General features: G+C 51.5%; 1 protein-coding gene across 1 annotated transcript; it reads left to right on the top strand.

Annotated features, from left to right (window-relative positions):
• The first annotated feature begins 1295 nt into the window (after positions 1 to 1295).
• Positions 1296 to 6643, top strand: NRL (neural retina leucine zipper). The gene is made up of 3 exons (XM_053361747.1): positions 1296 to 1481; positions 4274 to 4670; positions 5820 to 6643. Exons 1-3 carry the CDS (start codon positions 1339 to 1341, stop codon positions 6195 to 6197), a joined length of 918 nt encoding a protein of 305 aa, XP_053217722.1. The 5' UTR covers positions 1296 to 1338; the 3' UTR covers positions 6198 to 6643.
• The last annotated feature ends 8337 nt before the right edge of the window (positions 6644 to 14980 follow it).

Raw genomic sequence — 14980 nt, 5'->3', positions numbered from 1 at the left:
CATCATGATCCGCACTCGGGGCTCAATCAGGAAGGTCACAAGCAATCCAGTTTGCCCCTAAAAAACCTTTGGTGCGGCCACACTGCTTCATTCTTTTTTGGCGAGCACCCCGCAGCTTTCTGCCGAAATCCCGTCATTCTGCCTCAAATCTTCCAGTTTTATTTTGGCCCTGCTTCCGTCGTGTTACAGAACCAACCGAAGTGGCGCGACTCCACCGCAGAGGTTGTGTCGACACCGCACATCACTTTGAAAGTCACACCTTCCCGCAAAGAAACTATAGTTTACCCGCTCACAGTGCTACAAACCGTGGCATCTTCAATAAACTACAGTTCCCAAGATTCCTCACAGAATCTTGTGACCCGATGTGCTATTCTCGTGCCCCGAAAGCCAGTGTGGGGCAGCGGCGAGAGTGTGGGGCTCCCCATTTGGCCACGAAGCTTGCTGGGCGACCTTGAGTCGCTGCTTCTCAGCCTAATCTACCTCGCAGGGTCATTGTGAGGATGAATCGAGGGAGTATGTGGGAGGACGCGGGTGGCGCTGTGGGTTAAACCACAGAGCCTAGGACTTGCCAATCAGAAGGTCGGCGGTTCGAATCCCCACAACGGGGTGAGCTCCCATTGCTCGGTCCCTGCTCCTGCCAACCTAGCAGTTTGAAAGCACGTCAAAGTGAAAGGAGATAAATAGGTACCTCTCCGTCGGGAAGGTAAACGGCGTTTCCGTGCGCTGCTCTGGTTCACCAGAAGCGGCTTAGTCATGCTGGCCACATGACCCGGAAGCTGCACGCCGGCTCCCTCGGCCAATAAAGCGAGATGAGCGCCGCAACCCTAGAGTCGGCCACAACTGGACCTAATGGTCAGGGGTCCCTTTACCCTTTTTACCCTTTATGGCACCTTGAGAAAAGGGTGAAATCATGAATGTGGCGAAAGGGACGAATGTTGCAGAAACATCACTCTGGAGGGGGCACAGCCCTTCCCAGCTTTTCTGCCTGGAAACTGTGACTCAGGCCTCTCCGGCGATTGTGTGACTGGCTGCACAACCGCAGCTGGGAGGCCGGAGGAGCGAAAAACAACAACTTGGCCTCTGTGCTTTTTTCTTCTTCTCTCCAGATGAGGAAGTGCTGAGCAGAACGAAACTGGCTTCCTTGGTGCAGAGGGTTCAGGGACACCCTCCAGCAACTCCCACAGAAGTGGGAAGAGGCCTCTGGGCTGGGGGGTGCAGAGCCAAAAAGGTCCTGGGCCTGCCCCCTTTTTCCCGGCATGCTAATGAGGTCCAAGGTCCCTTCTCCATTGGCCGATGCCTAATTGAGCCCTGTGAGCTCAGCCTTCCCTGGAGCTTTAAATGGGACCCCGGAGTCCGGGCTCTGGTCTCTTGGGCTGGGCGACTGCCACCCTCCCCTGGCAGCAGTGGGCAGGGGCCAGGAAGGTCAACAGCTGGACCGCAGGAGCTGCGAGGAGGAGGCAGATGGACTCCCAAACAAACAGGTGGGCAGGGAGGTCGCAGGCTAGGCCAGGGTTCATTCCTGGTGTGTGTGTGTGGGGGGGGTCTTCCCCCCCGCACCCCAAGGTGCCTCAAACCTATTGGGTGCTGTTTTCCCCCTTTCTCCTGGAGATCCACAGCAAAACAGCCTTGGAGAGGCGTTTGAGGGTTTGTGTCTGTGTGTGGGGCGTTTGGGAAGAGCGGTGAGCAACTTGTGGTCTCCTCGCTTTCGTTTGTTTTATCTCTCTCCCCTAAATCACTTTCCTCAAGCTTTCCGCTGTCGCCTGGAAGGCTGCTGTAAGAAAGGGCTGCATCTAGAACAGGCCTCCCCCGGCCCCACAACCTGGCTCCCTCCAGATGTTTCGTACTACAGCTCCCGGCAGGAACCAGGTTGCGGGGACGTTGCCCTAGATCCGGACTCTGGGATGTTGTGGGCTCCCCTCTTCTCTCCTGTTGGGCTTCTTTCTTCAGAGGCAGGTCCCTTTTAGCTTGGGGGGGGGGCTTACTCCTAAGCAAGTGGGTTTAGGACAGCGGCTTTGAATGTGTGTTTTATTTAAGGACTGGACACAGAAGGGGCAGGACTGTGCAAAACCCGTCAGAGCGAATGGGACCAGGAAGCATGGCGTGTCTCTGAAAGTGAGGGATATGAAAACCAAACTCGAGGGACCCAGGAAGTGTTTTCCGCTGCGATCTAACTAGAACCAACAGAACCCAACGGCGTTTTCGAGCAGTGCGGTATAGTGGTTAGAGCGCTGCTGGAGACCAGAGTCTTTGGTCTGCTCTTAAGAGAGGGGAAGAAGACAGGTTGGCCAGGAATGGGGTGAAGGGAGAGAGAGAATTGCTGCTTTTTATAGCTGCCCCAGCCTGATCAGAAGCCCCCGACTTCTAACTTCACCCTAAACACTCTGCGGCGGTGCCCAGTGATACCCGCAACCTTGCACCCCCTCCAGCAAGAGAGGCAGGAGATGTCTCAGGCAGGCAGGGTGGGGCGACCAGAAGTTCAACAGGAAACAGCTGTTTGCAGCGGGTGATTAATGGAGGTGCTAGGAGTGAAAAGGCGAGATTTATTTCTGCAGATCTTGATCATAATCCTAACAGGGACAGGCTAGCTGCTCAGGGCAGGATCAGAAAGGGGCTGGCTGGCTGGCTGGCCTTAATGTGTATAGGGCAGACCCACACTATTTAAAGCACATCAGAAACTGCCCCCCCAAGAGACTCCTGGGAAAAGTAGTTTGTTAAGGAACAGGAACTCTGCAACGGGAAAAGTGCAGTTCCCAGAATTACTGGAAGTCATGTGCCTCTGCTTTGTGCATTTATCTCCCACATTCTTGTTCAAGGTGGCGGGTTCATGGTCCTCCCTCTCCTCAGAAAACTAGGTTAGGCTGAGGGGGCAGCGATTGTGTTACCCAGTGAGCTTTGTGGCCGAGTGAAGATTCAAACTCGGGTCTCCCAAGTCCTCGTCCGGCACTCTAACCACTACACCACACTGGCATTAAACGTGAGGCAGCCCTTTGTTATGCCCCTTTAGGCGCCAGGCGGCAACGGTCCTCTTCACCCAGGCCTTGAGCTGATTGACATTTGACACCCTTTGAAATCTGTTGTGGGAGAGGGGACGGTTGGTTTGCCGTTGTCCTAGTTTTTATATCCTCCTTATTTTGACTATGTATTCCGTGGGGTTTTTTGTATCAATATTTTGACGGAAAAGGTTTCGGTTACGAAGAAAGGGATGCAAAGAAAAGGAAACGAAAAGCAAAACAAAGCGTAGAAAGAAACAACATACGAATATATACAATGTAGGAAAAAAATACAATGTAATGTACTCCCATGCATTCTGGAACGGATTTGATATTATTATCCTAATACATATGTAAACATGAATAGCCTACTGTTGTCGTTTTATGTTGCGAAGATCTGTTCTGAGATCTGGCGGTATACGAATTTAATAAATGATCAAAAATAAAACAACGGTCCGAAAGCACCCTCTGGCTAGGTAGGGGCTTCCCTTTCTGTTTCAGAATTTGAAGCAGCCCAACCTGGGTTAACTTTCCCCCTCCCAATGGCAGGATTTATTGGCACCTGATATCCTAGTTACCCTGCTCTGCTGCGAGGCAGCGGAGGAGCTAGGAAGCATGGGGGCTGGCGCCCTCAGTTGGGGGGCTGGTGTGGACCAATAATAATAATAATAATAATAATAATAATAATAATTTATTATTTATACCCCGCCCATCTGGCTGGGCTTCCCCAGCCACTCTGGGCGGCTTCCAAAAAAAATATTAACATACTGTAATACATCAAACATTAAAAGCTTCCCTAAGCAGGGCTGCCTTCAGATGTCTTCTAAAAGTCTGGTAGTTGTTGTTCTTTTTGACATCTGGTGGGAGGGTGTTCCACAGGGAGGGCGCCTCTACCAAGAAGGCCCTCTGCCTGGTTCCCTGTAACTTCTCGCAGTGAGGGAACCGCCAGAAGGCCCTCGGTGCTGGACCTCAGTGTCCGGGTAGAACAATGGGGGTGGAGACGCTCCTTCAGGTATACTGGGCCGAGGCCTTTTAGGGCTTTCAAGGTCAGCACCAACACTTTGAATTGTGCTCGGAAACATACTGGGAGCCAACGTAGGTCTTTCAAGACCGGTGTTATATGGTTTCGACATGTAGAAAAGAACAGGATGCTGGGTTTGTTTTGACACGGAGAGCTAATCCATTAAGCCGACCTTCAGGCTTCCAAGGTCTGCTTTCCATCCCTGGGGAAAGCTCAGGGGGAAGTCGTCTAATCTCCCCCTTTCCTCTCCCCACCTGCGCAGGATGGGTGCCCCGCTGCCCAGCCCCCTGAGCTTGGAGTACCTAGACGACATCGACCTACTGCGCTTCGAGGTGAAGCAGGAAGTGTCCCGCACGGGGGGCAGCTTCTCCCTGAGCTCCACGCCCTGCAGCTCCGTGCCCCCTTCGCCCACCCTGGACAAGGCAGGCGACCCCAAGTCCACCCTCGAAGAGTTGTACTGGATGGCCACGCTCCACCAGACACTGGCGGCGGCGGCGGCAGGGGGCGGCCCCGAAGCCCAGCTGATGCCGGGTCTGGACGAGGCGGTGGAGGCTCTCCTGGGCGTCCCGGTGATGGAGGGGGGTCTTCGCGGCGGAACGGCCCCACAGCTCCAAGGTTTCTTAGGGGCCATCGAGGGAGCTGGTGGGGAACAGCAGCAGGTGAGAGGGAGAGGGAAGAGGTTGGCGGGTGGCTGGGTGGGTTGAATTATGGCCATTCGGGGAGTGGGAGACAGAAAGGGGCGGCTCTGTAAAATGCCGAGAGGTTCGTAGGTGAAAGGCGGGAGGGACGGGAGGGTCCTTTTTCAGATCAGAGGCCTATTTTTCCATTCTGGATTTCAACAAAGAAACGCCCCCCTGAGACAGCTCAGTTGGTTAGAGCCGGAGGGTCTTAATCACAAGGTGGTGGGTTTGAGCCCCATGTTGGGTGGAAGATCGCTGCATTTCAGGGGGCTGGACTAGATGACCCTCGGGTGCCTTCCAGCGCTACAATTCTGGGATTCTAACATGTGCAATGTGTCGTATGGTAAATAAACAAGCACAGCCCCTCCCACAGCTGTAGTTAAGAGGGTTTTACACCTAAGATTTTACTGCCTGCTATTTGCTTTCCAGGCGCTGGAGATGTAAAGACGAAAGCTCCTGAGCATGTGCAGAGCACCCTTTCCTTACATGCCTCTGAGAGCCACAATGTGGAGATCTACCAGAAAAGTACAGTGGTACCTCTGGATGCGAACGGGATCCATTCCGGAGCCCCGTTCACATCCTGAAGCGAACGCAACCTGCATCAACGGGTTGCAATTCACCGCTTCCGTGCATGCGCGTGATGTCATTTTGAGCGTCTGCGCATGCGCAAACGGCGAAACCCGGAAATAACGCTCTCTGTTACTTCTGGGTCGCCGCGGAGCGCAACCTGAAAAGGCTTAACCTGAAGCGACTTCAACCCGAGGTATGACTGTAAATAAATATAAACAAACATAACATAAAATCATACAATTGTAGAGTTGAATGGGACCCTGAGAATCTTCAGACCCAACTCCCTACGACGCAGGAATGTTTTGCCCAATGTGGGATTCGAACCACCCCACCCCAAGTTTAAGAGTCTCACGCTCTGCCGACTGAACTATCCGGGTGGGGACAAAAGTTGGCAAGGAGTATTCACAGATAATTCTGCTGTGGAGATTTTCTTCCACCGGGGAGGCCAGCCGCAGGGAAAAAAACCCGAGGGATTTCCTGGGGGAAATGTCTCTGGAGAGATTTTCGGCTCACCTTCTCACTGGCATTCCTTCTCCCTTTCCCTCCCTCCCTTCACAGCTGTCCACGCTCTGCGACCGCTTCTCCGACGCGCAGCTGGTCTCCATGTCGGTGCGTGACCTCAACCGCCAGCTGCGCGGGTTCGGCAAGGACGAGGTTCAGCGGCTGAAGCAGAAGCGGCGCACGCTCAAGAACCGTGGCTACGCCCAGTCGTGCCGCTTTAAGAGGGTGCAGCAGCGCCACGTCCTTGAAGCCGAAAAGTCCCAGCTGGCGCAGCAGCTGGAGTCCCTGCGCGCCGAGGTGGCGAGGGTGGCTCACGAGAGGGACATCTACAAGGCCCGCTGCCAGAAGCTGCTGGGGGACGCCGGGGGGCACTGCGGTGAGGGGGCGGAGCCTCCGGCGCCTCAGCCCACCTCGATGGCACATTTTTACCTATGAGCAGCTCCCTTCCTGGCACGACGGACTGTGGGTGGGTGGGTGGGCGAGGGAACTGGGTGGGTTGCTTTCTTGCCCCACCAACTTGGCCACTGGGGGCCACTGTGGACCAAGGGGGCTGCCCCCTCTTTCCCTCCACTAGGGGGCGACATGAACACAGGCACTCCCCTTTTCCGACACCAGGTGGCGCAAGAGAACATAGGCCGCCAGGCGAGGAGACAATCTCCACGGCAAAAGCATCTCTCAGGTCTTGCGGCTGCCGTGGCTCCTTCCCTTCCAGGGAACCCCGGGAACTGAAGTTTCCCATGGTTCCTGGTGGCGCCAAAGCCCCGTCGAGTCTGTTGTGTAGCTATCCCGGGAGCTCTTGGGCTTTCTGAGAAGTGTGCTTTCTTCATCGTTCTTACCTCCACCGCCAGGCAAAGGAAAAATAATAAAAGCCAGAGAGTGTGTGTGTATGAGAGAGATGATTGAAGACGGCTTCCATTTTCTCCCCAGAGCGACGGTGCATTGGGCAGTGATGTCGTTGCAGCGGGGCCTGGGGAGGCAATTGGGGTCACCGGATTTGGGTCCTTGGGGATCCATGCACCCCGCTTTTGAGCTCATGTCCTGCTTTGCAGATTTCCTCTTAGGGCATCTAACCGGTCATTGCAAGAACAAGATCCTGGGCTAGGTGGGCCCTGGGCTCAATCCAGCAGGCTGTTCTTATGTTCTGAGGGCCACATACAAAATATACAATTTCGTATAGGGAAACCAGGCGGATGCCACAAAGCAATTTGAGCCCATTTCCAGCAAGGAAAAATGTGTGGTGTTTTTTGTGTGTGTTTTTTTGTACACAAATAATCTCACATTCAGTAGCGGGCTTTTCCTTTGTGGCTCACAATTCCAGGCCTGCCGGGCTGGTTTTTGAGGTGGGGAGAAATGGGCTAACATAAAGGGAGTAGAGCGTGTGGGCCTAGCGTGTCGGGATAGAAATTTCCGGAAATGGGGAAGGAAGCACTTGCTGCAGTTGCTAAGCAACAGCCCCAGCATCCCTTCCCAGCCCTTTTCTCAGTCCTGGCAAAACAGCTCAGTGGAACTGAAGTGCGGCGGCCATGTCGTGACGGGGAAGAGAATCGCTGCGCACCCTCTGAGGATTTGGCTTGTTTTGCAGGGAAATTGTTAGGGAAAGGGGTGATATCTAACAGTGCGTCTCACGGACGCTATTTGCTCCAAAGGGAGCCGCAGTCTCAGGCCTTCCTCCTGTCGATAACATATTTTAAGAGTTTCCCGCTCCCCACACGCTAATTCCTCCCAACGTCACAGGATCAAATCCCCGTCTGGGAACCTCCGTTTTCTTCAAAGAGGAGAAACACCACCACTGCAGTTTGTGTGCTCTGTCTTTCTTATTCCGAGAGTCCAAAGAGCAAAGGGCAAGCTAAGTTTTAAAGGAAGATGGAGGCAGCACCTTGGAACATATTCACAAGGGAAGGCTGGGAAATCTACAGAGTCCACCTTCCCTACTGCCTGGAAAGGGATAATTATATTAATGATTTTTTTAAAAAACTGCATTATATTAGGCAGGTCCTATTACTATAAAAAGTGTCTGTGTGTGTGTGTGTGCATTTCAGTGCGATCATAAAAGAGTGCATGTTCAGAATGGAACATAGCGTGCATGTAAAATATGGAAAGGAGATGTAATGCGTGGATTCAAATCTGTGTTTTGTGTGTGTGTCTGTGCATGCTGTTGTAGCCACACACTTGCATTAGCTGTGCATGCAACGATGTGTGACAGGGTTTTATGTCTGCACAATGAGCGTACCACACGTTTAAAGCACACTTAAAGGGCATGCCATGCCCCCAAAGAACCCTGGGAGCTTGTCAGCTCCTGGGATTCACTGGGAGAAGTCGGATGCATTTTAAATGTGCGTTGAATGTGCTTTAAATGTATGGTGCCGTCGGAGAAGCACTCAGAAACAGCGGCGTGCAATCGAGCGTTCCCACAGCAAGGGATGCGCAAACGCAATTTATTGTGCAGCTGTGCGCTGTCCCGTTGCAGTCATCCTTGTTGTTAAGCGCACTTAAGATGAACCCTGCGCATGACTCTGAGCATGGACTCGCGCAGGGGTGATTGTGAGTGATCCTTAGTGCGTGTCTGACCGGGTGGCTTGTGGTTTGCTTGCGCATGGGGCAGGGAGGTGGGCATGGGGAGAAAGCAGGACGGGGCTGTGGGCAAACGGGTGACTCCCAAATATGTGCGTTGTGTGGCGCAAATTTATCGCTCCCTTTGACGCACACGCAACATCGCCACCCCACCCAGGCAGCTGCCTCAATCTGTTTAGCTTTCCAATATTTTCTACTATTTATTTTCGAAACGACTCCTTTTCGCTCCGAGTGAAAATTCTGAGCCGGTGGGCGGCCCAGAAGGGGGAAATCAGAGACAGAAGGTTTTCTGGTATGGATGGATTTTTAAAAATAATAAAAGGACCCTTTAAAAAAACAAAAGAAGGTAACAAAGAGTGTGGAGTTCTTTCAGTTTCTGCATGGTGCCTGTTTACGGCCTGTTTACGGCCACGTAGTCAGGCCTGGCTGCTTTCTGAACATTTCGAAGAGAGAAGACTGCATAGCGTTCCTGTACTTTACTCCCTTCTTGTGCTAAGATAATCAATGAGAGACTTTTCCCTTTTGCTCCCTGGCAATCTGATCTGGATACAATCCAATGGATAAAAGGCCCAGGTGTGAAGAGACCTTGGCTCAAAGTCTGCCTAGCCGTGGTCTTATCACCTGGGCAAGTCGCATATGCCTCAGTTTCCACATCTGTACAATGGGATGCTAACAATGTTGGGTGGGGTGGGCACTGGAGGGCTGTAGCTCAGTGGCCGAGCATCTGCTTGCATGGAGAAGCTCCTAGGTTCAATCCCTGATTGGGAGAGAGAATCCTGCAGATCTAGATAGACCAATGGCTTCACTTTGTGTACGACAGCTTCCTGGCAAGTCTATTCTGCACGATGTTCACAAGCAAGGACTGCAAAAACACCACGTATATTATTTCTCTTCCCCCTCTAAAAAAAAGTGCTGAACTAATAAGTGCTGTGATTAATAATAGTCAAAGCTCTACTGAAAGCATAGCTGGAAAAAACAACAGCCCACCTCCTGCTGGATGCTTCAGTTTTGCTGAGTTTTGTCCCTGGGGCCAAGGGAGATGATGAACCATAAGACGGGGTGTTGCCATACCTGAGCACAAGGTGGCGCCAGAGGACAAGCAAGCCCTAAAGGCTAGGAGATCCAAGGACCAGAATATAAAATAAAATAAAATAAAATAATTTATTATTATTATTATTTATACCCTGCCCATCTGGATGGGTTTTCCCAGCCACTCTGGGCAGCTTAAAGGTAAAGGTAAAGGGACCCCTGACCATTAGGTCCAGTAGTGGCCAACTTTGGGGTTGCAGCGCTCATCTCACAGTAGTGGCCAACTTTGGGGTTGCAGCGCCGACCATCTGATCGGCAAGTCCTAGGCTCTGTGGTTTAACCCACAGCATCACCGCTGTCCTACAGCTTACAGCTTACAGCATATCTAAAAACATAATAAAAACACCAAGTGTAGAATGAAATGACCCCATGTTTTACCACAGATACTGTGCCCCCCCACCTCCCTGCTTCCAGTCCTAGAGATGCAAAGGTTACAGAAGGAACTCTGTACATGCTCAGAAACATTTGTTCTAGGTTTCTGCCTTCCCATGTGAATTTGATTAATCACAGCCTCTAACCCAGAGCTTTTCAAACTGTGTGTCGCGACACATTAGCATGTCGGCTGCAGTGTGCAGATGTATCGCACAAATACTCCTTGTGCTCTTTCCGGGGCTGGAAAAGGGTTAGTTTAACCTCTGGTTTGCTAGTAAAACTGAATTACTGTGTTGGAAAATGATGCAGCGTTTCTAAAAAGTGTGTCACAACATGAGAAGTTTGGAAAGCTCTGTTCTAAACGTTTACGCTCTCATTCCTTTGCACCTCATCAAGAGGAACAAACCACTCCAGTCCAGCCATCAGAGATAACTTTTCATTGGGCATTTTCTCAGTGAGCAAAATATTAACCGCATAGATTTTGGAGGCAACCGATGTGCCAACTCGCAAAGAAATGATACACGCATCACTATGAACTTGTCACATCGTCAACTAAGATACCAAACTTGTTCGGGATAACTGATAAGGGAATGACCCTGGAGTTTTGTTTTATTTATTACTGATTCCAAGGCATCATGTAAAAAGCGAATGACAATTGACTATCGTGTACGGAATAGTGTGATTATGTTACTGTAAGTTTATTTTAAAGTAAAGGTAAAGGGACCCCTGACCATTAGGTCCAGTTGCGATTGACTCTGGGGTTGTGGCGCTCATCTCGCTTTATTGGCCGAGGGAGCCGGCGTACAGCTTCTGGGTCATGTGGCCAGCATGACTAAGCCGCTTCTGGCGAACCAGAGCAGTGCACGGAAGTGCCGTTTACCTTCCCGCCGGAGCGGTACCTATTTATCTACTTGCATTTTGACGTGTTTTCAAACTGCTAGGTAGGCAGGAACAGGGACCGAGCAACAGGAGCTCACCCCGTCGTGGGGATTCGAACCGCCAACCTTCTGATCGGCAAGTCCTAGGCTCTGTGGTTTAACCCACAGCGCCACCCGCGTCCCTAAGTTTATTTTAGGTTTAGTTTATTAGGACAGCCTGAGTGGGGTTTTTCCTCGCGTGGTAGTGACTTCAGTTTATTTCAGCACGTGATGAATTCTGAATTAGATATATACAGGGGCACCAAAATCTTTTAAGTGCTCAAGGCCTCTAAAGGTCTTAATCTGCCCCGGGCGCCACAACGGGAAGCCCAGAAGACCTGAACACAGCAGCCTTCTCCCCTCTTGCAATTCCCAACAACTCATCAACTCCCTTCCCTATTCCTTCCCTGAGAGGTGGCAGTTAGGGACACCCCCAATTTTTTTGTTTTGTTCCCGGAAACATCTGCTAGGAGGCTGGGCTGCAGATGGGTGCATAATAGGCTGTTGCCTCTGTGTGGCGCCCCCTGCTGGGTAAATGTCCCCCCTCTCAGGAGGGTGACACAAAGACCGCCTGCCAGCTGCCGTGCCAGCCTGGTTCCTGGCAGCCCTGTAATTAGACCCCAAAGCCGCGGATCTCAGATCAGCCTGGCAGAACCACTGTAGAAGTTGGCTGCTGTCCTGAGCCCTGGCGTCTCCTTGGCACTTTCGCCCCACACGATCCGTAGCCTTCCTTGACCCCAAGGTTTGCTTTCCTCCACAAAAAGTATGACTAAATTGCGATTAAAAATATGAGCTATTGGTGGAAGGTGAAGGGATTTGTGCACAATGATACCCAAGATCGGGGGCATGTTGGATGTAAATTGGGTCAGGGTTTAACCCCCCCCCCCGCCTCCAGGTCTGGGATTCTGGCAAAGGATGCTGTGCTGTGATCTGAACTGGCTTTGCAACCCGGGTACAACTGAGCTCTGCCCTAAGTGCTAAGGGATTGTGCCCATGCACGCTCACTTCAGAAACCGAAAGCTCCCCAGCAGGGACTCAAAGCAGCGGCTGCGAGGGCAAGGCTGTGATTCTCGAATGGTGGTGGTGAGGAAGAAAAGCAGCCTGCACGTGCTCAGAGGTACTTTGTTTATTGCTTCCAGAAGAGCCCATCTAGTCCAGCATTCTGTTCTCACAGCGGCTGACTTAATGCCAGCCAGCAGGCAGTAGTCCTCTCACTTAACCCAGGCCTTGGCACATTAAACAACAAAACGGTTGCTAAGATTTTCAGGGGCACTGAATTCCACTCAGGGTCTCATCCGTTTTCCCAAAGATGCTGACACCCTCCAGGCTTGCTGTAGTGTAGAGGCTGGCTGGCCACTGTGAGAACTGGTAAAGGTAAAGGTAAAAGGACCCCTGACCATTAGGTCCAGTCGTGGCCGACTCTGGGGTTGTGGCGCTCATCTCGCTTTATTGGCCGAGGGAGCCGGCGTACATCTTCCGGGTCATGTGGCCAGCATGACTAAGCCGCTTCTGGTGAACCAGAGCAGCGCACGGATACGCCGTTTACCTTCCCGCTGGAGTGGTACCTATTTATCTACTTACAATTTGACGTGTTTTCGAACTGCCAGGTTGGCAGGAGCAGGGACTGAGCAACGGGAGCTCACCCCGTCACAGGGATTCGAACCGCTGACCTTCTGATCGGCAAGTCCTAGGCTCTGTGGTTTAACCTACAGCGCCACCCACGTCCCTGTGAGAACTGGATTTTGGACTAAATGGCCTGATCCAGTGAGCAATTCTTCCTTCTTATATGCACAGCCCGTCATCTCAATCATACCCAAGCAGCTCTTGGCTTCAACACCCCGATTAACAGAAAAAAGGGGGAAGATTATGGCGAAGATCCTTAGATTGCTTCTAAACACGATTGCTGAATGGAACCTCAGCGTTCAAAGGCACTCTATCCCCGATTACCAGTTGCTGGCAGGTCAGGCAAGTGGAGCGGTATTTTATTTTTACTTCTCGGCCCTGCTTGTGGGTTCTCCAAGTGTCTGATGCCCAGTGGGCAGGATGAATGGGCAGAAAGGGGGCGCCTCCATATGCTCAGCTCTGCAGGTAAGTTCCCCAAGGTCTTTCGCCCTGACCCCCTGCCAGTATCTCAGCCCTGCTATCACCCACCCCAGGAACCCTGCCGAGAGCTGTTGTGAAATGCGCTTTCTGCTTGCAAAGCTGGCCTGTGCCCAAGGCTGGCACCCTGCCCGGGCTTTTTCTCCTCGGAAAGGGGGGTGGAAGTGCCGTTCTCGGTAGCCACCCTGTCGCCAGCAATCCCATATTTGCCCTTTCTCCTCTTAATGAATATCCCTGTAATTAATATCTCTGCTCCCCACCTCCTCCCCTCTCCAGCAGCCCCTGGGGCGGCTGTTTTTAGGACATGATGGCATTGAGGTAGGAGAACAGATGACTGCATTGCACATCATCTACGAGGCCTTGAGAAAGAGATAGGGGAGGAAGGCACACTCGGTTTCTCCCGCGAGTCTCTCCTTCTGTTGAAAGTGGGAGAGATTGTGTTTTTGTTTTGCTTCTTCAAATTCCTACTGACAGTGTCCCAAATACAGAGCTTCCCCCAGCGGATGGGGGGCAGGCGTGGGCGGCTATCTGGCACGCTGATCGAGGAGGAAGAAAAGAGCTCTCGCTGCAGAGCCGACGTTTAAATTGTTCTGAAACGGGCGAGGGAAGCGACAACCGCATCTATCCGGGAGACACCCCCTACTAAAAAGCCTTCATGGAATTGTAGCTTTGGAAGGGGCAGCAGGGTCATCTAGTCCCACCCCCTGCAGGGCAGGAATCTTTTACCAAACTTGGGGCTCAAACCTGACCCTGGGATTAAGAGATTGTGCTCTGCCGACCAGAGCTATTCAAACACTTTATCATTAAGAAGGATGTCACAGAGAACAGAATATAACCCAAGACCCTGGAGATACAGTGGTACCTCGCAAGACGAATGCCTCGCAAGACGAAAAACGCGCAAGACGAAAGAGTTTTCCGTTTTTTGAGTCGTTCCGCAAGACGAATTTCCCTATGGGCTTGCTTCACAAGACGAAACGTCTTGCGAGTTCTTGCGAGTTTGTTTCCTTTTTCTTAAAGCCGCTAAGCCGTTAAGCCGTTAATAGCCGCTAAGCAGCTAAGCCGTTAATAGCCGCTAAGCCGCTAAGCCGCTAATAGCCGCTAAGCCGCTAAGCCGCTAATAGCCGTGCTTCGCAAGACGAAAAAACCGCAAGACGAAGAGACTCGCGGAACAGATTAATTTCGTCTTGCGAGGCACCACTGTATAGTAGTTTGGGCAGACTGAAGTAAAAAATCTGGGTTTTGTTTTGTTTTGTTTTCCATGCTTCTGGTCCTCATTATTTACTTATTTAAGTATGCCCCGCGGAGGACCTTAAGGTCCACAAATGACAACATTTTGGAGGTCCTAGGTCGCAAGGTGGTTAGATTGGTCTCAACTAGGGCCAGGTCCTTTTCAGTACTGGCCCCAACTTGGTGGAATGCTCTGTCACAAGAGACTAGGGCCCTGCAGGATCTTTCCGCAGGGCCTGCAAGACAGAGCTGTTCCACCAGGCCTTTGGTTTGGACTCAGTCTGACCCTTATGTTTCCCTCCCCTTAGGGTTTTGATCTATGGGCTACTTTTAAAATGAGGCTACATTTTAAATTGCATTTTAACCTGTATTTTAAATTGTCCCCCCCCCCATTATGTTTTTACTGTAATTTTACTGGTGTTAGCCACCCTGAGCCTAGCTCTGGCCAGGGAGGGTAGGGTATAAATAAAATATTATTATTATTATTGTTATTATTATTATTATTATTATTATTATTATTATTATTATTATTGCATTTTCTCCCACCTTTTTCTCCAAGGAGCTCCGCGGCATATGTGGTTCTCCCCTTCATTTTGTCTTCACAACAGCTTTATGAGGTAGGTTAAGCTGAGTAGGAGTGCGTGGCCCGAGAGTCACCCAGAGAGCTTCATGTCCGAGTGAGGATTTGAACCCTGGTCTCCCAGGTTCTCGTCCAGCACTCTAACTGCTACAGCACACTGGTGTCACTGTAGTTAATTCCTACAGAAAGAGGTCTCAAACTCCACCCAAACTGCCCCCAGGGTGCCAAATCCTCTGGTTGTGTGAAGAGTCAGTGACGAGGGAATTGCACTCTGCGCACGGTCAGAAGCACTCATTGCTGCTTCCGAGCATGGACATGCTCTTAGGCTGAATTCTGCAAGGGGGAGCAAAAGGAAAACTGGT

The sequence above is a fragment of the Podarcis raffonei genome, chromosome 13 (genome assembly GCF_027172205.1).
Source record: "Podarcis raffonei isolate rPodRaf1 chromosome 13, rPodRaf1.pri, whole genome shotgun sequence".
Taxonomy (NCBI): Eukaryota; Metazoa; Chordata; class Lepidosauria; order Squamata; family Lacertidae; genus Podarcis; species Podarcis raffonei.
This window is presented reverse-complemented; position numbering and strand designations above follow the sequence as displayed.